Source organism: Balaenoptera physalus, assembly GCF_965194825.1.
Source record: "Balaenoptera physalus genome assembly, chromosome: 2".
In the NCBI taxonomy this organism is placed as follows: Eukaryota; Metazoa; Chordata; class Mammalia; order Artiodactyla; family Balaenopteridae; genus Balaenoptera; species Balaenoptera physalus.
This window is the reverse complement of record NC_138883.1, coordinates 145,198,983-145,223,603: the sequence shown is the minus strand read 5'-3', so window position 1 is coordinate 145,223,603 and position 24,621 is coordinate 145,198,983. Positions and strand designations below refer to the sequence as shown.

The following is a 24,621-nucleotide window of genomic DNA, read 5'->3' as shown; positions in this document are numbered from 1 at the left end:
CTGGCATATGTGGGTGTCATACAGCCAGAGAGAAAGAGGCAGGAAGTGCTTTCTAAACAAAGAGGAAATGCTCAGTGTCCAGATAATCTAGCAAACCTAGAGGGAAGAGGATACGAATTTTGAACCAAGAAGCTTGGGATAAGATTCTAAGAACCATTCACATAAAACATGAACTCTGGTAAGACACCACGCTGTGCCAGGGTTCTGGGGGATGCAGAGATGACCCTGTTTCTGCCATAAAGAAGAATACAGTGTCCCTGGAGGGCGAAGGTGCCTAAAGACTCCCGGTTCCTAAGACAGAGGTTAGATTCCCCTCAAAATGTTGGTGGTCTGTATGGCCTCATGGCTGGGCAGGTTACTCCTGTTATATACCTTCATGAAAATACACAGTCTACTACTGAAACAAATCATGAGGAACCAAGCATTAAATGCAAGTATTTTAAAAATGTAATGAACATCACATACTTTTAAAAACAAGGTCATCTTACTTGGGTGTTTCGGTTCAACAGCAACCCTCACAATAGGGGTGGCTTCAAAGTTGAGTGGTATAAATGGCGGGCAGGATGGCAAGGTACACAGTGTTGCCGATTTCAGCACAAAGTCTTGAAGGCCTCCTATTCCTGCAGGGAGGAAAAGATCCATGGAGTCAATAAAAGATGATAAATTCTGAATTTATGTTAGAAAAATAACAACATCAACCCAGTATATATGTCACAGAGAAAAAACACTAAACAAATTGGGCTAAAACACACCTACTTTGACCACAGAAATGATCATGTCCAGAAACATATGTCTGAAAATACTAATTACTTTTTAAATTGTAACTCTTAGTTTTTAAAATACATTAATTTGATGACGATGAGTCTCTACTGAAATAATCTCTTTTGCCAAATCTACTTGCTTGTGGGTAAAGGGAATTTAGAGACTTTTAGAGGAGAATATCAGTTATTCCCCCACCTCCCTCTCTTGCCCACTCTCCACTTCAGGCTCCCGGCTGATAGTTGCATAAGGCTCTAAAGCATACATATTTGTCTTTGAGCAGATAGGAGCAGAGAGAATGCCCCAAAAAAGTGAGATGAAGGGGTCATATTGAACCTCACATCCAGAGTAAGAGCAGACAACATTTTCGAACAAATTAAGAAACACAAGGGGGGCTTCCCTGGTGGCGCAGTGGTTGAGAATCTGCCTGCTAATGCACGGAACACGGGTTCGAGCCCTGCTCTGGGAAGATCCCACATGCCGTGGAGCAACTGGGCCCGTGAGCCACAACTACTGAGCCTGCGCGTCTGGAGCCTGTGCTCCGCAACAAGAGAGGCCGTGATAGTGAGCGGCCCGCGCACCGCAATGAAGAGTGGCCCCCGCTCCCCACAACTAGAGAAAGCCCTCACACAGAAACGAAGACCCAACACAGCTAAAAATAAATAAATAAATAAATAAATTTATATAAAAAAAAAGAAACACAAGGGCGATTTTTGTGCTTTGGGGTTAAAGAATTAAGAATTGAAGAGGGCGTGCAAGGGGAGGCTACCTGTTTTAGGGGAAGGTGACATAGGAGAAATGGGCAGGGATATTTAATCGGCAGTCTGCTTTTGCATCTCGAGCTTAGCAACAACTATGAAGAGGAAACAAAGAAAACAACTTTGCTGCCTTCAGCTGACAAATGGATGTACAGGTACAGGGCGCCGGGGTGCCACACCATCGACCATTCAGCCTGGTGGAGGGGAACTGAAGCAGAGGCTTCTGACACACAAGCTTGGAAGGTGGTTTAGAGGTTTCTTTGAGTCTGACCATACAGTGTGAAAAGTCCCCTCCCACAGCCCCTTCCGAATGCCTCCAGAATTCACCATCCCACTACATTAAGGGATCGCTCCAACTGTAAGAACACCTTCCTTACATTAGGCTGAAACGTGTTTCCCCCATCTCTACACATTGTTCTTAGTTCAGTTCTCCAAAGGTCCACAGAAAATGTGCTTCTTCTACTTTTACCAACTACCCTTTGGATTTCAAAGGCATCTGTCAGATCCTTTTAATCCTTTCCTGCCTCACACTAAACCTCATTAGCTCCTTTAACTGTTTAGCTCATGACATGACTTCTAGACCTTTCGTGTGCAGGGGATCCTCTTCAGACTAAAGTTTCCAAGGAGCTAAATTCATTCCCAGTGCCTCTGGTTTATTTATTTGGTCAAGGTCTAAACTTATTGCTGTCCTTCTTAGCCCAGCACACAGAGAGACCTATACCTGGCCACAGCTTCTTGATAATGTCCTCCATGTACCATGATGTAACACATCTGGGTCTGCCCAAGTTTCCACCAAGTCTACTAGAAATAACAACATCTCCCATGAGGCTAGGGGTTTAGGAAAACCCCACAGTAAATATTCTCTTTCAAACCTCATCCATCCTGCTTCTGACCTCTGATTAGCATGCATTTCCTTCCTGCACACACAGCACATGGTTTCATGAAAAGATAAATGCTGGTCTCTCCTCTGTATCACCAGGTTTGCAGGCTGCAGAAGGTCAGTATATTTTGAACACTGTCTCTTTAAACTTCTGGTTTACATTTTGCTGTTCAAATCACCAAATCTATTCTTGCTACTTAGATATGCCCAGATTTGTGAACAGATTAAAAACATGAAAAAACAGAAACAAAAAAAGTCAATACCACAGTATTCCTAGTCAAGATTAAGACTTTATGGAAAAAGTTATGCTCCAAAGATAGTAAAAAAGTCACTATCTGTAATATGCCACTATTTTAACTAATTTTTTAATATAATTTAAAAATCTAAGAAAGGAACCATTAGAGTTATTTGGCTGAATCACAATAAAATGATTTAAAAATCACTTTGAGAATTTCTTGATGTACTATCAGATAATTATTAAGTGTACAACTTGATTATTTATACAAAACACACTTTAAAACAAACTTTCTGTTTTAAAAATAATGCCATCAGGTACAATTTTGAAAAAAAAAAAAATGAAACAAAACAAAACAAATCACCATATACCCATAACCACACCATTTGAATACTGTCACTATATTCATTCGATGTATTTCCTTTTTTATTCCCTCCTCTACTGGCACACATAATTTACACTGTTATAATCTCCATATAATTTTGTGTCATTTTTTTTTCTATTTAAATCACATGATTTTCACTTCAGTTGTTTAAATCACAATTATATCAATCAAGGAGGTATAATTCCTTCACATAAAGTTCACATGCTTAAGCATTTTTCAACTGGGATTGGAGCTGCAGAATGTGTTTCCTTCAGGGAATCATTTTAGAAGTTTTGGGATGGGAAAAGTGATAGGTCAGAAAAAAAATACGCAAAATTAGCATGGCATGAATTTGTTTCAAGGATGAAAGAGGGTGCAAAGCTTTTTCCATGTATGTTTTAAAAAAAGGCATATGACTTAAATAAAAGATAGAGAAAAAACAGGCTGATGAATATGGAGCAAAAGGAATTTACTAAACACCAAGAATTCTAGCTTGTTTTTATACAAACGCCAGTAACTTTTGTCTGACTGTAGATGAACAATCCAAGTCCTCTCTGGTCCCAATTCTTCTCTATATAACAAGGAGTATTAGACATTTTGAGTGAGTGAACTCTAGCTTACAGGCTGGGGTGACACCTGAGTAAATACTGAGTTCTTCCACTGGGTACACAGGCCCTCACCAGGATGTGTACCATACCCTTCAAACTTTTCTTAATCAAAAATCAGCATTTTGCAAACACTGCCAGACCAAAATTTTTTCCAGGTTCTCTCTAATGTTTCCTTTTACAAAGTATTCCATTTTTAGTTTCTTTTTTGAGAAACTGCCATACTGTTGTCCACAGTAGCTGTACCAATTTACATTCACACCAACAGTGTAGAAGGATTCCCTTTTCTCCACATCTTCACCAACATTTGTTATTTGTGTTCTTTTTGATGATGGCCATTCTGATGGGTGTGGGGTAATATCTCATTGTGGTTTTGATTTGCATTTCCCTAATGATTAGGGATGTTGAGCATCTTTTCATGTGCCTGTTGGCCATTGGCATTTCCCCTTTGGAAAAATATCTATTCAGATATTCTGTCCATTTTTAAATCAGGTTGTTTTGTTTTTTTTGATGTTGAGTTGTATTAGCTGTTTACATATGTTGGATATTAACCCCTTATGGTCATATCATTCGCATCACTTGCATATGTGACTGATATGACCCAGCAATTGCACTCTTGGGTATATATCCGAAAAAAATAAAAACACTAATTTGAAAAGATACATAAACCCCAATGTTCACAGCAGCATTATTTACAATAGCCAAGATACGGAAGCAACCTAAGTGCCCATCAACAAGTGAATGGATAAAGATGTGGTATATATATATATATATATATATATATATATATATATATATATATATATATATATATATATATAATAGAATACTACTAAGCCATAAAAAAGAATGAAATTTTGCCATCTGCAGCAACATGGATGGACTTGGAGGGCATCATGCTAACTGAAATAAGTCAGACAGAGAAAGACAAATACTGTATGATATCACTTATTTGTGGAATCTCAAAAATACAACAAACTGGTGAATATAACAAAAAAGAAGCAGACTCCCAGATATGGAGAACAAACTAGTGGTTACCAGTGGGGAGGGGGAAGGGCAATACAGACATAGGGGAGTGAAAGGTACAAAACTATTGAGTGTAAGATAGGCTCAAGGATTTATTGTACAACAGGGGGAATATAACCAATATTTTATAATAACTGTAAATGGAAAGTTAACTTTTAAAAATTATACACAAATTAAAAAAAATTTTTTGAAGTATTCCAGAAACAAGCAATGTTAAGGAGCACATCTTTTATGATATGAGACTGAAAATATTGTGTGGGCCCTGAGAGATGGATTGGTCTTCTGTCGACAACTTTTTTTCTTTAACAATCCCCTGCTGCACCAGCTGAATCAATCTAGGATGAGGGCACACTGGCAGCAGTAAGATGGTGAACTCATTACTGAATTCTAACACTGCTTGCTGGGGAGGAGCCTGTCAGCTGTCTGGAGAGAGAACAGCATTACTATCTTCAGGAAAGTTTCGATTCGTAAACTGCTCTTTCATTGCTGGTATAAAAATGATACTGGAATTAAAAAAAACTTTGTGGGAAAACGTGTTACTGCTCTAGCTAGAATATGGTCTCCTAATTGCCAAAGTTGTATTTCAAGACAACTTTAACATTACTACACCCAGAACCATCAACCTGTTCCTCTTACACTGTTTAATAAGACTGAGTTAATAGATTCCTTTAAATCTTCATAGTAAATGCAAGTTATGTATCATGGATGTCTACAGAGCCTCAGGCCTATGAGAGCAATAAACACTACTTTAGAAGAGATATGAGGATTCAGACAACTATTAAAACAAAACAAAACCTTTTTTTCTTTTTTTTAAGTACAGGTTCCCAGAATAGTTGGTGAGAACCTAGAAAACCTTTAGTTTCAGAAGACTACCTTCTGCTCTAGGTCCTTCTGTCTTTGAATACCAAAGAAGCCCATATCCTCTGACTCTTAATTTTACGCCCTTATTCTGCACCTTCCTGGAAACTCAGATTCTGCTCTCCTTGAGTCAACTACATAGGATATCAGGGGATCCATGCACTTTATAACTCTTGTCACGGAGGGAGCAGGCAGGTAGGTACAATAAATATAAAATGGGCTTTTTCCAAGCCTGCCTGCCGAGCATCTCCAACGCAGACCAGTATTGCTGAAGTTTTCAGAGGACTGGTCCAGTCTATCCATGATGCTAAACAAGTTCCTTAAATCAATTGCCCTTTACCTTTTTGGTGTTATAGGAGGCCCCGGGGAAAACTCTTGCAACAATGACATCACCATGTCAGGATTTTTTTCCTTCGTAGGGACAGATGGAGCTCATAACCAGCTAACAGTTACATCAAGATCTGGGGTCCTTTTCTCAGAAGAGAGACTACAGTAAATGGAAAATGTAACACCTTAAGAATCAAAACCTTTTTTTTTTTAAAAGAGCCGTCTAGACTTGCTATCTTCGTCTATATTCCAGAACAGGTGGAAACGTGGCCCTCAGGGTCCAGAACCATGTAAGGGAGCTATAATTAGGTGTCACTGTGGAGTCTCAATTTATGCATCAAGACCACTTCCATTTATGCCAGACCACCATTCCTGCGAAACAGATGACTCAGTAGAGCTGGCTGTCACCAAGGGAATTAACACAGTCGGAAGGGTCTAGGATTAAAATAGTGGAAGAAATTTCACCTTGGACCTGGAGGCAATGCACAGTACCTGAATGGTGCCTAATATTCACTCCGAGTGAATAAAAGGGCAGTTACTTCTGACTGTCTCTTGGTGTGTTATACCATGATAAAGGATCTACTAATGCTAGCCCAGGAGAAAGGATGAAGCACATTAATTAATTAAAATATTTGAAAACAATGTTTTCTATTAGAACAGAAACAGATGTGAAGGACTGTGGGGAAGGGAATACCAGGCCAGGGACACAGCATATACAAAGTGCTGGAGTGTTGTGGGAACCCAAAGTAGTTCAGAATACCTTATGCATAGAATACACCAAGGGGCTGGCAAAACAGGAGGGTGAAGGAAAACAGAGAGATTATCAAGGGACGTGGATATCAAGCTAAGCTTAGACTTTACTCTGAAGGGTGTGGATATGGAAACAAATAGATGAATTAGAGAGAAATGAGGTAAGCTATCAGTCTTGGTGGTTACGTAGGAGCTGGAAAGAAGGGACAGGAAGAAACGAGGATAAAATCCAGATTTCTAACTTGGTAAACTGAGCATTTCTCTACCCTTCTTTTAGGTTCATAAGTTTTTCCTATTGTTTTTATTAGTTCTTCATGTAATAAACATTTTAACTCTTATCATATTTTTTTTCTCCAGACTATAGTTTCCCTTTTGATTTAGCTTCTATTTTTTCTCTTTAGTACCTTTTTGAGCTTTTTCTATTTGGTGTCTAAACTTCAGAGCTTACAAACTTCAGTGCTCTCAAAGAACTGATATTTATTCAACTTTCTGTTAGTTTTCCAAGAATTTAGTTTTAGGGGCAGGGGCACAACTAGGCACTTTCATAAAGTTTCTTCAATGAACAAGTGAACCTGAGAACAGTTCCTGCCCTCAGAGCTTAAAATCTGGAGGGGGACAAAGGCAGATAAACAGGCAATTACAATACAATGTGATAAATGTCATAATAGGAAAAGCACAAGGTTTATGTGGAGAGAGAAACTGAGAGGTTAGACTTCCTAGCAAAGTTGACATGTAGGAGTATCTGAGATAACTCTGCAGATGCTGTGGGAGGAGAGTGTAGAGGGGGGGAAATGGCACCACTGGAGGCACAAGTGAGAACCCAAAGTTATTATCTACAGCTGCAGTGTGGAGCAGAAGGCAGGACTGAAAAGACATTTTCATCCCATTCATTTCCACTTCTCTGAGATCTTGCAACTGCCATCAACTTTTTTTCCTTAGTCAACATGCATTCTTGTGATGTTTGATTTGGAATCAGAAGGACTTGAATTTAATTAAAGCTCTAACCTTATGCCAGCTACCTAATCTCTCCCTAGTTTTAGTTTCCATATATATAGCATGTGGTACTTTCATAGGGTTACTGTGAGCCTTAAGTAAGATAATCAAATAAAGAGTTACAGTCGCTGGCACAGAGTGAGCACTCAATAAATGGAGGTGGTGGCAGTGGTGGTTATAATTGGTTGTAGTAGTAACAGTAGTTGTCAGTAATAGTTTTGTTAATCAAAAAGTATTTTTTTGTGTATGGTATGAAGTGCATATTTAATTTTTATATATACTATTAACTAGTTAACTGTAAAGAAGGTTATAATAACTTCTCTATAAGGTACAAATTCATAATCATATCCATTTATAAGCTTTGAATCCTGTCCCACTGACCTAAATTTATATTTTGTATAGTAACACATGGTTTTAAGTGATGCTCCTTCAAAGATGTGATTCCAATTCAAATGATTTCCGTAAAATGGAAGAAGTGTACAATGTTTAAGCACATAAGAAGAATAAAATGCCTAGTATAGTTTAAAACAATGCTGGAAATTTGTTTTAAGATTTAAAAAGAAAAAAAAAAAGAGATATGGCTTTACACAACCAGGAAATTGTAACCAGATTTCTTCTACCTTTTAACTCGAAATATTTCCAAATAAAAACAGGAAGCAGAGTCACTTCTGGATGAAATGGCAACTTCATCACAAGTACACAAAAGATCCTAGTTGAAATGATCAATGGAAGAAAGCTAAGGAAAAACTGAATGAATAGTGAAACTAGACAGGGCACTTCAAACTTTGAGCTATTTCTGTTAACTGTAGATCAAATTAAAGAAAAATAGCAAGTGTCAGGTTATAACTCCATTCTTGAGAAATTAACACAACTTAAGAAAAATGATTACATACATAGTGTACTAGTGGTGGTCTATTTGATAACAGACCAATGGAAATGAAGAGCCTAGAAACATGTATGTGTGAAGGTAGAAAACCTAATGAAATGGAAAAAATAATACAATTGCATCTCTATCATACACCATCTAGAAAAATAAATTTTACATGGAATTGAAAGCACAAGTCATAAGATGACATCATACGACTGAAGACTGATAATGTCTTACTATATTATAAAATCTACAAAACAAAAATGCCATAAACAAAGTGAAAAGTTATAAAATAGATGTTTTCAATGTTTAAACAAGACAAAGGATTAGTAAGCATAATATATAAAGAACTAGTACAAATCAGTGAAAGAGACATGCAACCAACAGGAATATAGGCAAAGAATATAGTTTCAAGAAAAGACACTAAAAGAAAAGGAAGCTCTAAACATTCAAAAAACATACAAAAAAACCCTTAATCGCGTTAATAATAAGGTAAATGTAAATTAAAACAATGAGATACTATTTCACACCAATACAACTGGTATAAGTCTGAAAAGAAACCACGTTTGGCAAGTATGTGCAGAAATTATAGGTCTTATGAACTGGAAATGGGAACAAAAACTGTTACAATTATGCGGGAGAACGATTCTGTGATGTTGAGCCAAATACAGACTGTGCAACTCACCAGTTTGATTTCTACTCGTATATCTCAAATCAGTGTGAGTAGCAGGCACAATAGTGTTACCAGTAACATACCACAAACAGTGGTACAACTCTAGTGGTACAACTCTAAGTGGTTTGGTAATTACTGGGAACATTTCTGGTTGGGGTCGACTACAGGCATTAGTGGGCAGAACCAAGGACCAGTGCCTTGGAATGTGTGCAAATGTCCCACACAAAGAATTTTCCCAAACCACACAGCTTTTGAGTATTCTGCTGGACAAACCTATTAATAATGATCTGAGTTTAGATTTAACTCCATTTTAAAAGTGAAGTATTTTTTGCCCAATTTAACACATGTTGAATTTTCAGGAATTTTGTTCTGAAAATGAGCTACTCACCATTTTACCAACAGCCACTCATGGCACCCCAGTCATCAGTACCATACATCTGCATCAAATTGCATCTGTAGCTGTCACATTCATGGTGACTACAAGTATGTATCTAACTTGATTATGCCATCTAGTATAGTCAAATTGGAACATTTACACACTGCAGGGTACTTCATTTTATTGAAAAAAAAATTCTTTAACCAGAAGGTAAGAAAATAGCCTTTTTGTTTCTCCTGCGCCTTGAATGCTTGCATTGTTTGAATTATCACACAGCAATAAACCCTGGGATTATGCTGTAAACACATTATATTTGAATTAATCAATTTAGGCCCTAAAAACTGAAACTGTGCTCTCACCTCTGGGCTGCCAGACTTGGATTTCCCTGGTGCCTGGTGTCCGCAGAGGGAGTCTTGGATTCCTATCTGATAGGGAGCTGGAATGTTTCTTGAGGTTAATCAAGGTCCTGAGAGTGAGGCGTCTGATAGCCTCAGACTGAAGGCCCTGTTCAATCTTAGTTCCACGGAAAGACCCTAATCTCCGGGTCCACTCACAGGCCACCCTGGCATTAGATGTGAGAATGCATCACCTGATGCCACCCCTGTGTCCTTTACCATTTGTAATGATCACTTTTCCAATGGTAAATATTTTCCTCAAAGTCAAATCAGGAATTATGGAATTTAGAGGGTCCTATTGAACCTTACATTCTAATATATTGTGATTTCTTTGCGAGTAGGGCTCAAAACATTGGGTGAAGGAATACTTCACACAATTCCTGTGCTTTTTAGATTTATGTCAATAAATTTCTACTGACACTTATGTTTACAGGTCTGTGCTGAGCACCTTGGAGGAGACAGAGATGAAGAAGACCAAGATCCTGCAACTTTCTCTCATTTTAGTATTATAAGTGCTCCTAAAGCACTTTTAAAACTCAGTCACATTATTGCTGATAATTTATTCCAATCCCTGAACCTTGGAGCTTGAGATTTTTGTGACCATCGCCATGTGTCTGCATCTTGATGTGGCACAGTTACTATGGCACGGCACAGACACAACTTACTTGTACTAAAACCTACCAAAGAAATGTAATTCCTAAGGGGAAAAAATAACAATGATAGAATGTTAACGAAATTTTAAGCAATTACAGGTTACTTGAATTCAAGCCAATACTATTTCCAGTGCATGCATTACTTCCCTGAGAGAGGCAGCTTTCAAAGCAGTTCTGTTATTGTGGACCAATCACTTCACAGACCAATGAAGTAAGAATAAGTACTACAGGTTGAATTTTTTAATGTTAATATTACTACTATAAAACTACAGTAATCAAAACAGTAGGGTACTGGCACAAAAACAGAACTATAGATCGATGGAACAGGATAGAAAGCCCAGAGGTAAACCCACACACCTATGGTCACCTAACCTATGACAAAGGAGGCAAGAATATACAATGCAGAAAAGACAGTCTTTTCAATAAGTGGTGCTGGGAAAACTGGACAGCTACATGTAAAAGAATGAAATCAGAAGACTCCCTAACACCATACACAAAAATAAACTCAAAACGGATTAAAGATCTAAATACACTGTAATACTCTTAGAGGAAAACACAGGCAGAACACTCTGACAAAAATTGCAGCAAGATCTTTTTTGATCCACCTCCTAGAGTAATGAAAATAAAAACAAAAATAAACAAATGGGATCTAATTAAACATAAAGGCTTTTGCACAGCAAAGGAAACCATAAATAAAACAAAAAGACAACCCCAGAGTGGGAGAAAAGTATTTGCAAATGAAGCAACCAAAAATGAATTAATCTCCAAAATAGACAAACAGCTCATGCAGCTCAATATAAAAAAAACACAAATAACCCAATCAAAAAATGGGGAGAAGATCTAAACAGACATTTCTCCTAAGAAGATATACAGACGGCCCAAAAAGCACATGAAAAGATGCTCAACATCACTAATTATTAGACAAATGCAAATCAAAACTACAATGAGATATCACCTCACACCAGTCACAATGGCCATCATCAAAAAATCTACAAACAATTAATGCTGGAGAGGGTGTGGAGAAAAGAGAACCCTCCTACACTGTTGGTGGGAAGGTAAACTGGTAGAGCCACTATGGAGAACAGTATGGAGGTTCCTTAAAAAATTAAAAATAGAACTACCATATGACCCAGCAATCCTACTCCTGGGCATATACCTGGTGAAAACCGTAATTCAAAAAGATACATGCACACCAATGTTCACTGCAGCAATATTTACAATAGCCAGGGCATGGAAGCAACCTAACTGTCCATCAACAGAGGAACAGATAAAGAAGATGTGGTACATATATACACTAGAACAGGGGTCCCCAACCCCCGGGCCGCAGACCGGTGCCAGGCCGTGGCCTGTTAGGAACCGGGCCACACAGCAGGAGGTAAGCAGCGGGTGAGCAAGCAAAGCTTCATCTGCCGCTCCCCATAGCTCCCTATCGCTCGCATTACTGCCTGAACCATCCCACCCCCCCATCGCCCTCCGGCCTGTGGAAAAATTGTCTTCCACGAAACCGGTCCCTGGTGCCAAAAAGGTTGGGGACCGCCACACTAGAATATTAGCCATAAAAAAATAACAAAATAATGCCATTTGCAGCAACGTGGATGGACCAAGAGATTAAGTCAGACACAGAAAGACAAATATCACATGATATTGCTTATATGTGAAATCTAAAAAAAAAAGGGTACCAATGAACTTATTTACAAAACAGAAGTAGAGTCACGGATGTAGAAAACAAACTTATGGTTACCAGGGGATAAAGGGAGGAAGGGCTAAATTGGGAGATTGGGGTTGACATCTACACACTACTATATATAAAATAGATAACTAATAAGAACCTGCTGTGCAGCACAGGGAACTCTACTCAACACTCTGTAATGGCCTACATGGGAGAAGAATCTTAAAAAAAAAAAAAAGAGTGGATGTATGTATATGTATAACTGATTCACTTTGCTGTACACCTGAAACTAACACAACATTGTAAATCAACTATAGGCCAATAAAAGTTTTTTTAAAAATCGTGAAAATATATAAAAACTGGGTATGGTTTGGTGCAAAGAATATATACTTCTGTAGAAAGTCAACTCTAAATGAATCTGTGCTGGAACTATATACTCAATATAACCCATAAGGGAAAAGAATCTGAAAAAGAATATACACACACACACACATATATATGGCTGAATCACTTTGCTGTACACCTGAAACTAACACACTGTAAATCTACTGTACTTCAATAAAAAATATTTTTTAAAAAATGAAAAAAAATGTTAATGAGGTTTTACATTATAGTAGTAATGGGTTTTAATTTTATAATATTATGAAAGCTCATCTGGTTAGTACTGGTATTGTAAAGCAATCAAACCTCTTTATAAAGGACAAAGGGATCTATGCTAAAGAGTTGGATTAATGTAGACTCAGTTAAAAAAAGAAGTGAAAATAATTAAAGATGGGGCCTCAGATTTATACATCCATTCTCATTTGCTACCCTCTTGTAAAATGACAGATCAATAAATTTCTACGAGGTAGCAGTTCTCATTACTATCTAAGAACACTCTAAATGCCTATCAGTATAGGACTGGTTAACTAAATATGCTATACGTGTCAAAAAAAAACCATACAGCCACTAATAAATTGAATTTTGAAGACTACTGAGCCACAGATAAAGCATAATATAAAATTCTACATAGATAAGATTTATAGATAAAATGAAGAGAAATATAAAAATGAAAATTATAATAGTGGTGAGATTACACGTGATCATCTTTAAATAAAAAATATTTTGATTTTTACTATGAAAAGTTATTAGACACAAGCTACAAGAACTAAAAATTACACAAATTACATGGGTATTTAAGCTTTTTAAAGAGCTGCCATTAACAGAATCAAATGGATATAAACTATATAAACTGATATATGGCAAACGTGACACTGTAGTATAGTGGGGATTTGCTAATGATTTTAAGTCAATGGCGTATCCACACTGGCAGAAACAATCAATCTGACTTCCATCTCACACCACGTACAAAAACCAATTCAGATGGATTACAGGTCTAAATCTCATAAGTTAAAAAAAAAAAATCTTCTTCATGACTTTGGAGTAAGCAGATTTCTTAAACAGGACACAAAAAGCACTAATCTTAAAAAACTGATAAATATTAGACTATATTAAAATTAAGAACTACTGTTCATCAAAAGACACCACTAGAGAACAGAAAGGTAACTCACAGAGTAGGAGAAATCTGCAGTAAGTATATCCAACCAGGGACTTTTATGCAGAATATATAAAGAATGCCTACAAATCAATACAAAAAACTGGCAGAGAATCTTAAAAAAAAAAAGTAGACAAAGACTTAATGATAATTCATACATGAGTAAAAGTCAATAGTTAATAAATAAGTCAAAAGGAGTTTAACTTCACTAGTCATCAGGGAAACCAACTACTATTCCATACACACCAGAATGGCTCAAACAAGAACAAAAACAAGTGTTGGTAAAGATACGTAGCAACTGGAACTTTCAGGTCCTCCTGGTAGAAGCATAAATCGGTACACTCACTAAGTCTGAACATAAACCTGCCCTATAACACAGCAACTTCTCTTCCAAGAGACATGTGTACAGATGTTCAGCAAAAGACATGTACAAGAATATTCAAAGCAACAATATTCATAGTGGCCAAATATTGGAAATAAACTAAATGTCCACCAACACAAGAGCGGATAAATTGTGGTAGTCACACAATACAGCAATGAGAATGAACAAATCACAACCATGTGCAGTGACATGGATGAATCTCACAACCAGAATGATGAATGAAAGAAGCCCGACACAAGAGCACATTCTCTATGATTCCATTTGTACAAAGCTTAAAAACAGGTAAAATTAATCTATGATGTTAGAAGCCAGGAGAGTTGGTACTCTTAGTGGTGGAGGGTGCAGGTGGCAGTAACTGGAAAGGCAGTTGGCTTCTGGCATGTGGGTAGTGTTCTGTTTCCGGATTCGGATGCTAGTAACACATGCATCATGTTCAGTTTATGAAAATCTATCAACCTGTGGTTTAAGATTTGCATATTTTTCTATACGACTATTATGCATCAATAAAAGTTACTTAAAAGTGTTATTTGGCTCAAATTACATGGGTATTTAAAGCGCTTCTGAGTCTCTTAGAGATGCCATTAGCTGCAACTATTAAAGATAAACCATTTCAGAGCCTTTAAAAAAGAACTGGCAGCAAAAGAGTGAGCGCATGGTTTGTCTCCTGTATCTTTTCCCTCCACATCATCCAAGGAAGAGTGAAAGGTGTCTTTCACCTCAGTGTCCTTACACGGATTCTTCAGAACATGTCTGTCCTTGAGCAAATCACTTCTCTATTCAAGTAAGTGCAGCCGGCCTCCTCCCGGCGGCACAGTTCTGTCTATTCTCTGGTTCCTGATGCTCTCCAGTTGATCCATTCAGAAGATGGTCCTTTTAAATACCCACTGGAAGATACTATAAATGGTTTAGAAAACTATTCTTTGGGCTTTGGTCTGTTTCATTTTGGGGGAAAACAAAACAATCCCCAGGAAACATCACACAATTCTCTAAGGCTGCCTTTATTTATGTATAAAAAACGTCCAACACATTACCCAAGATTTTCCAAGTGTCTCCTCCCATTCTTACCAGCTACCGCTGCTGAAATCTAACCACCATTAGAGAAAAATAATCTCAGCTCACATCATGGGAAATGTTTCTTTGGCTCTAAGAAAAACAGAGAATAAGTGCTGTGAAAAAGTAGGTCAGCAAAATAATATGAAAGTTGTTTACAGCTGATTATTTCCATAACACTGTCCATGGTGGCCTTGTGTACATGGGTCTCTTCAGCAAACACCCCAGAAACACTCTGAGGCAAGATTATCATTTCTAAGTGATAGGAGACCCACAAAAAGGGTATGTCAGGCCACCCTCCTTTACTCTACCAAGGCACTTGGGTATGTTTCCTCAAACAGCCACAGGTGTCCTTCTGATTTATTAACAAGCTCTGTCCCTAGTGAAACCTGTTGCAAACTAAAGAATTCACCGTAACAAAACGCGGAAATGCTAATACAGCATCTGTAAAGAAGCTTTCGTAAGACAAACTAATGTGAACAATTGACTCAAGACTTCCCAGTCTGTGCCTACTAAGTAGAGTTAGATGGGCAATAACGAAATCCCACTGGCTCCCTGTCCCCACCAGTTCATACAGGGCCTTCATCTTCCTGTCCATCATCTTCTCTAGGAATCCCAGGGGCTGTTCCTCATGGGCTCATGAGCTCACACTTGCCACAGGTACTTAGGCACTGGTGTTCTCATGGTGCAAAAACTCCGCAGGGGTCTCTGATGTAGGCGGAATGCTTCTTCTGTATGCTACACCCTGTTAGAGCACAGATAATGCTTGTGACCCAATGTCTTACAGAGGCCAACTCTTACCTTCCAAAGGTCTCAGTCATGGGAGCAACAGGGCTGGGCCAAAAGGCAGATCCAGTGACAGGTATCATGCCATTCCTCCCCGTGGAGACTAAGGCTTGGCTACTGGATTACCCTGTCATGTCTGGTTTCTTGTTCCTTTGGAGAAGGTTCCTTCTAGGAGGTACCTCAATCATCTTCAAGGGCCCTTTCTACCAACATCTGGATATGCTCCCCAGAAGGTGAGCAGTCCACGCTGACGCTGACCCTTGGCACTTAACTATTTGAGTTATTATTCGACATTAAGAAAACGGCTCATGGTGTCTGGCTCAGGAGCAGGAGAGAGCAGCAACACTACTGAGCACCCTCAGGCAGTGGGAAAAGCCTTCAGGCAGACACGGAAGCAGCCCGCTTTCCAGTACCCTACCAGGTTGGTAAATGCCTCACCTGGAAAACAAAATCATCTCTAGAACAGTCTATGTTCTAGTAAACATCAAGGGATTTCTCTCAAACTTTGCACACAACTTTCATAGCTTGCTTGTAAAATAGCATTGTCGCTGATTTAATGACAGAAACGTAAAATGTATACTTCAGCAAGTCCTTAGAGCTCCTCCCTTTCACAGGTGAAGAATCTGAGGGGTACAGTGGGGAAAGACTGATCCCAGATCCCAGTCGCTGGCAGTTCTGGAAAGAGCCCAGTTTTCCTGACTCCCAGGAGGAGGTTTTTTTCCTTTATGCCATGCTTCCTCAGTGTGTTCCAGATAAGATGAATTACATTTTTCCAGGACCAATAAATAGTTATAATATTTCTGCTCCTTTCCAAAATCATTGAAATCTCATTCACATGCCTTTCGTCCAGTGAAGGAAAAGTAAAAATGCCAAATCTGTTAAAGAAGAAGAAGAGGGGAGGAAGAACTGGTGGGGACAAGGAGGGAGTGGGTCACCCTATCTATCCCCTGTAGAGCTGCTGAGCACACAGGAACAGAGTGCACCAGGGTGGAGAAGATGAGGCAGTAATTCCTGAAGACTCCAGTGCCTATGCCCAGGATCATCCTTATGGAGGGGCAAAAGGGCTGGGCAAGTAAACACCTGGTGCCCTGTCTACAAATATCTCCAAATAGGGAAAACTGGTTTATAATGAACATCAGCTGAAACCTTCAAGGGACAAATGAGAGGAAAGTGCCTTGCCAATGTAAACACACTCAGATAAGGAAATGGGGAGAGAGCACTAGCTGTATTTTATCCCAGCTCCTACCCCTTCACTGGCAACACTTAGAATCTCAGGTGTTCATGAACACCATTTAGCTGTGCTGTCTTCTTTTCTCTGATCTCTTATCTCCTCCCCATTCCCACTCCTGCTATGGCTTTACTACCTCTCCACTCCGAGAGTCACCAGAATGTCTGGCATCTAGTAGGCCCTCAATAGATATTTGCTGAATGAATGAATGAACCTCATGTGTGTTAAATGTCAATTAAAATGAAGCAATAGCTGTGATCAGACTGGCAAAAAACCCAGAGCCACTACAACATAAATATAATACAATGATTGTCATCATAGCACTGTCTGAAACAGGAAAACCACCATACAGCAAACTAATTATTCATTAGGAAGGAACTGGTTTAAAATACTTGTGGTACATTCATAAAATTTATTTAGCCATGAAAAAGAATATAGTAAATTAGAATGTGATAACACTTGAAGATACAGTACTGATAAAATATTCTAAGATATATTATGATAAAAAAGCAAAGTAGAGTAAACAACATTAATAATGAGATTCTTTCCCTCCCCTTTTAACATAAGAAGATATACTTGGAATATGTTGGTATACTTGGTAAGAAGATATACATGGTATATGGGTAAACCTGACTAATTGTCAAGAACAACAGCTAGATTCTTAAAGTTGGCCCTTCCCAAAGAATATGGAATGGATAAAATGATATCCCAAGTTCCTTTAAGCTCTAAACATCTAGGGTCTTATGACTTATTATGAGCAAGTTTCCCTTCCATACAAATATGGCACACTCTATGAAAACTCAATATACGACTTTGTCCTGAATTTGACTGTGATAAAATGATCCCCAGATGACAAATAAGACTTGAGTTAATTTGTATTTTTGCATTTTGCATACAAGTCCAGGAAAACAATTTTTAAAGCCTCTGAATATCACTTAAGAAACAGTTTCATTGTGATTATACTTGAAGATGGAAAGGAAAAAAAAAAACAGTTACTTGATACATATCAGATTTATTATCCTCAGTGACAACACAGAAAATCACAATTAATCATGCAAAAGAGCTGCAGAAGTGGAAGACCCCTGACAGCCTGTTTGCTTAAAACAACCTGCTGCAACGTGAAATCTCCTTCATAATATCCCTAAGAGAAGATGGTCACAGCAGTCCACTTCCCTGATGGAGGAGCATGAATTCAAATTTATGTATGTGTGTGTATGAATTCACTTATCATTATGAACATCTACTGCATGACAAGTCCTCTGGTAGGCACATGAATATGGCACTGCCTCTACCCATGGCACTGCCTCTACCCGGCAGGCTCTTCTTGGCTTTCTTGTGTTGTATTCAAATCACATTCCCTGTTATAACACCACTGCCTCTAGCTGTACTCTCTGGAAAAACACGAGCCTTTTAATACTTTTGAAAGCTAGTTATCACACCTTCCGCACCACTGCTGTTTTCATAAAACCCCCTAAAAACTTCTATTCCCTCTATGCTCCGTATATAAATTTAACAGACGAAAGTACAACATTAGGTCAAAAAATCAGTTGCCCACACAGGTATATTTTTAGGCAGTCATTTCAGTTTCACAAAGGTTTTCAGTCTGTGGTTGACAATAGGTTTGCTGCAAACTAACAGTCTGAGGTAGCTGCTAATTCAATCTTAGGTTTCCTTCATGAAGCCTGGGAACCAGCAGAAGGTTCCAACAATAGTCACCTATATTTGAAGTATTATTCTGTTAGGAAGGGCAAGGACAAAACTGAGTCCACCTAGAAATGGCAGAAGAGGATGGCAAGCTGCCTGTAAACCATATTTTACAGTCATGAAGCATAAGGAGCCAAAATGTGGTTTGAAGTCAGGTTTAATTACCAGAGCAGTCAGCTTGCAAAGGCACCGGCAGACAAACACATGGGAGGAAAAAACCGGGCATCCAACCTTCTATCAAGGCTGGAGCCTCTCCGGCCTGGGGCGTTTGTAAAGGGCATGGGATGGAAAGACAATGATGAGATCTGCAGGTAAAAAGGATCTCCCAGCAGGAAAGAGGACTTGGTGGTGACAGCCCACTTATGACCCAGGTTTCGGGGGGAGATGGCAAAACTAAGCGAGGACTTGTCCAGGGAATTTTACTATAGAAGCCCCTTTGCTATATATTAAGTATTAAAATTATCAATTTCTCAAACGTGGGGAGGAAGAAAAGTTGCTAATCATATTTTATAATAATTTTGCCCTTAATATAAACTCTGTTTTCTTTAGTAACTCAAATAAAGCGTTACATATGCCAAGGTATATCTGCCTAATTCTTCAAGCACATGGGATAAAAATAGATTGGTCAGTGAAGTCTGTTTTCTTAGCAGGCAGCTCTCTCACTTGCTTCTTTGGTAAGTTCACCTCATTATTTTTTTGGGGGGGAGAATACTTGCTCCTTAGGATGTGGTGTCACACCACCACTGAGGGCACGTTCCCTTATTAGTCATCACTGGTCACTGGCCCTTTTGTCCCTGCTCTACTGATCATGTAACACTACTACTCCACTGACTGCAGCAGAAGCCAGCTGAGGAGAATAGGGTTGGTGATAAACTGCACCCACCTTCCCTAAATCTGATGGAAGGAGCTGGAAGAAATGTAATAACAGAGGTTCTAAGGATGGTCTAGCACTGCATTTTTAGCCGTTTTGAATATTATCACTGGGTTTACAATAGGCCCTTGTGTTCTCTGTTTGTGAATAGGGTCAGCTGGCAGCTGGTTAAATTTCTTAGGGAGTTACTGAAGCCAACATTAAAACAAAACCAAGCACAGGATTCCCTAAAAAGTGCAAAGCACCGGGAAGTGTGCCCAGAAGAACAATGTCAGGTTATCTTATGAGTCCAAGAGCAGAAAACTCGAGCAGTACATATTATTAATGAAGGGCTCACCTTTCCAGGGTGGCTAGTGTCAATCATGCTTTCCTCCCCAGGGTTTTTGGTTTCCACTCTATAGGGCTGTGGCACTCTAGGACCTTAGAGGTGAGGAGAGATGTGAAACAGGCTAGAAGAGGGGCTAAGAAAAGCGACTCAATCTTACAACTGTCATTATAATTGGTGGTAAATCATTATTTTTAATCTAAATATCTTGTCTTTGATATTGTTAGGGAAGTCATCATTATAAATATCTATCTTGGAAAGCACTGACTGCTATATTACTATGCAAAAGATCTGCAGTTGAGATATCCAGGATTCTCAACAGTAAATACTCCTGGTACCCGCAGGAAACAGCAGAAGCCAAAAGAAAATTCAAATCATGACTATAACATACATTCACAGCAACCTCTGAAGAGTGATTTAGGAGCATTCAAAAGAGTTCTTCTGGCAATGGAGAAGACAAAACCCTGCAATCAGGATGACTTGTGAAGCGCTGAGCCCAGCTTCCTGGTGCAGGTGGGGGTGACTGACTGCAGTGCTCTTCTCCCTGAGAAGGAACCCAGTCCTCCTCCTGCACCACAGGTCACGCTTTACTTCAAATCAGGGCCCAGCTACACTCTCCCAGCAGGACCAACCACAAAAATAAACGACACCCAGGCTGTAAAATGGGAGGCACAGCAAACTGCCCAAGAGAGCACAGACACTTTGCAGTGCTCTTTCATGCCCTACTGAACAGTCTCTCCAGCATTTCATCTCCTACCTGGTATGTGGGGAATTTTTTCCCACATCTGGAAGAAAATGGAAGCCAAGTAGACTGTAAGGAAGAAGTTGAAAGTTCCTAACTCCCAAATTCCTCAGAGACTGACAGATAAGGGATTACTGGATGAAATAGGGTAAAACAATCTACTCTACAGCCAAAATAAGTATAATCATAAAAACAAAGAAATGTAAAGTCTTCTCATCTGAGGACTTTGGGACAAGAACAACTTAAAGAAGGGGGTGAATAAAAGTCCACTGTTCAGCTAAAAAATTAGGAGACCTTCGCTTCCCCAGACTGTGTTATTAACATGAAGCAAATGTGTCAGCGAAGGAAAAGGAAAAGACATCTGTCTTTAAACTCCCCGCCACAATGAGCTCTCAGAGACAAAGCCAGTCTGAGTTCTGTTGACCATACAAATGAACTCACTATATATGTATATATAAAACCCCTCTTCCAGAAGACACGTAGTTCTTAGTAATGCTGTGTGTGTGTATGTGTGTGTGTGTACACACACACACCCTTCCCCACCACCCTCCAAGTTAGGACATTAGGTCACCTATTTTCAAAAATAAAAGATTAAAATTACATCTCTACCCGACACAGTAAGCCAAGATAAAAATCCACATGGATTTAAAAGTGACATATGTATGCATTTTGTTTGTGTAAGCAATACATACTAAACAAAAATGGAGTGTTTATCAGGGAAAAGGACAAGACTATTAACTTTTCTCTATATGCCATTGTTTTGCTTAATTCATTATATTGTTTATCTCCCTAAATAAAAAGAGAGAAAAATGAATTAAATTATATAACTTAACTTTTAAAGATGGTTGAGTTTAACAATCAGTTAGCAAAATTCCTGAAAAGTTAACAATTGGCTCTTGTAAGCTGACCATTTCCCTTTTCTGTGTCCTGTAGGGCCTACTGTAGATTTTCCACACCTAAGCTTTCTAGAAATAACTTTTCGGAGCTTCCAGTTTATATGAGTTCCTGTAGAAACAGTCTATAACCTTCATGGTACCAAGGCTGACTCTGCTCTTACTTGCATGCCCACCCTGTACCCCCTGCAACTGACATCTCATGGTGATGTGCAACTAATTCCAGTAACGCAGGAGCTTGCTAGGTAGTCTTTTGAGCACCTCCCCCTCCCTCCACCCCCCACCTCACTGGAACCTCAGCCTGTAGTGATTTTAGCTAATTTCTAGAGCTATGTTGTTTATCATTTCCTTGAACTCTGAATAGAGGTCACCATACCACTTGGACGCTCTGTTTTACCTTCTTACGTAAGCTATTTTTGATCTGTTTTTAAGAGTGATTTCAAAAATGTTCTCTATTATATCACCTTACAAAGGAAGTTAGCAAGGGGATGATGACAAGCACCAGGGCTAACTGTAGTGCTTTTCTACAGAGGACACACTTGTCAATGAGCTAAGGAGCAAACACTGTGACATATATTTGGAGTTCAAGTTTCATTTTTTTTTTCCCAATAGTGAAGAAAAAATATTGTGAAATGGGTATCACTTCCACTAAGGCTGTTTGGTTAAGATAAAATGCAAATGTTTTAAATCAAGGGGTTACCTATATCCTATAGTTAGTTGCAAATTTAATTTCTACTTTGCTCCAAAGGTGATTTAAGAGATTGTATTTTAATATCTAACTGGTGAGAATTATTTTGAGTAACTTTTTATTACTAATTTCAAGTTTTAGTTTATTTTATAGTATAACAGCCAGAGCAGTTTATATTTGAGGGACTTTATTAAGATTTTACTTGTGACCTAGAATCTGATTTTAAAATCTGACTTTTACATAGAGTACAATGTTTTATGTATACCTAGTGAATCCAGCATACATTCTAATGGGGGAACTAAATAAGCCCAGAAGGTTAGAGAAGTCATGAATCACATTTTTCTCCCTCTCAAAGTTCTGGAGACAGAAAAAGAAGCTTGATGTTGACTCCATTTTCTCTGTTTAGCGGGTATTCTGCTTTAAACTACCTGGATTTTCTGGACTATTTTCCTTATTCTTGAAATATTTCTAAGAGTCTTTCTCTCCCGCCCTGCCCCCCCAATCCGTAACTACACCCATTACTCAGGGTGTCCTTTCACCATGAGGGCCCAAGTCCACAGAAAATTTTCTCCCGTTCTTTCTTTCTAGTGTAGACGCATACACACACACACACACATTCGTATACACATCTATACTGAATTCTCTGTGTTTATTTTCCATGTTTCCAATCTTTTTTCACTCAGAATTTTAATCTTTTTCCTTTTTAGTTCTATTAGAATTTCTTTAGCTTTCTTTTCACTCACTGATTCAGGTTTCTTCAGTACTGAATCTGTTCCTCACCACTTTGTTTTAAAATCCTACAACCATGTTTTTAATTTCCAGTAATTTTTCCTCCTCTCAGATCATTTATTTTTCGTGACTATCAACTCTGGTTTTATCAATGCAATACCCTCCTAATCTTACTTTGGATAATTTATTTTTCTAAGTTTTCTCCAGGTCAGACAGTCCTATTTACTCTTGTCGCTCAAACTGGTCTTTTTCTTTTGAAATGCCGTATCTTTCTGTATGTCCGTTGGTGTCTTCTATGCTCACTCGAAGAGAGGAAGTGTCCATGTTAGTTTTCTGAGTGATAAACTGTGACAGATAGTACACAGGTTTTCTGTTCTCATCTTGAGTCTTCACAAAATGAGGAAGGAGGAGTTTAGAGTTATTGAAAATTTCTTTGCCATCTTGGTGATGCAATTATCTCTATGGTATAAGAAAGGGCCAGCAAGTAGAATCAGAGAAGAGGGTTTAACTTTTGTCTCAAATAATATCTTTCTCATGTCCTGAGTAATATAAGCAATAATACTGATTTAATAGGGGCGTATGGGTGTGTGTGTGTTTGTGCACAGGCATGCACAAATTATCTTTAATGTCTGTGGAACATTTTAAAAATGGATACTAGGTCACAAGTAAAATCTCAATAAAGTCCCCAAAATATATGCTGCACAGCTATTATTTGATTCTCTGATTCACCTAGACTTTTTCCATCCTATTTTGCATGCCTACTGTGATTTTTAAAAAAGAAAAAAAAGGATTATCTGTCATAAAAATTATTTAAAACGTATTTCCACCTCTTTAGGTACTTAATGACAGTTTTCTTTGCCCCCTCTTTTCTCCTTGGCTGCATCCACAGCTTTCCCTAAGCATATTACTTATTATCCACATCTCTGTAAATTATATATATTCATTGTAAAAAAGGAGAACAACAGAAGAGCTGCTAATTTCTAAGATTACTCCAAGCAGTAAAGTTTTCTTTTATAGAAAAGAAAGTTTAAAATTTCATCATTCAAATGTAGCCTATCTAAAACACCTGGAAATGATTTCAAAGTCACTAGTCTAATACGTATTACTTCCAACCTTACCATTACTGGCCTTTGAAATATAGAAGCTAAAAGCAGACTGACAGATCAAATACTATAGATAAAAGCATTCTGAAAAGCATACAGTGCTATAAAAACATATGGTAGTAGTATTAAAAATAGATTTGGACATGAAATCTCAAACTCATTCATTTCAATGATTCCCTTAAATCTTGACAAAGGCAGAAAATAGTGAGACTTTAATCCAGATCCAGTTCTGCATCTTACTGGGATCATTTCAGTCCAGTCAATTTTAATCAAATTACACTCCATCCATACATGATTAGAAACAAACTGAGAGGTTTTGGTCGAGTGCCACAGTTTTTCTCACAAAGCCATCATGCTCACTTTATTGGAGGACATTTGGAAATTACGTGATCAAATT

At 38.3% G+C, this 24,621-nt stretch overlaps 1 protein-coding gene across 5 annotated transcripts in view; it reads right to left on the bottom strand.

The window, feature by feature from the left end:
- Positions 1-24,621, bottom strand: part of EFL1 (elongation factor like GTPase 1) — a 135,230-nt gene that overhangs the window by 37,133 nt on the left and 73,476 nt on the right. For all 5 annotated transcript variants that reach the window (XM_082448581.1, XM_082448578.1, XM_082448580.1 and 2 more), the window contains one exon: positions 489-620. In XM_082448581.1, the coding sequence (XP_082304707.1) occupies positions 489-620 (132 nt within the window). The remainder of the gene's footprint in view (positions 1-488; positions 621-24,621) is intronic.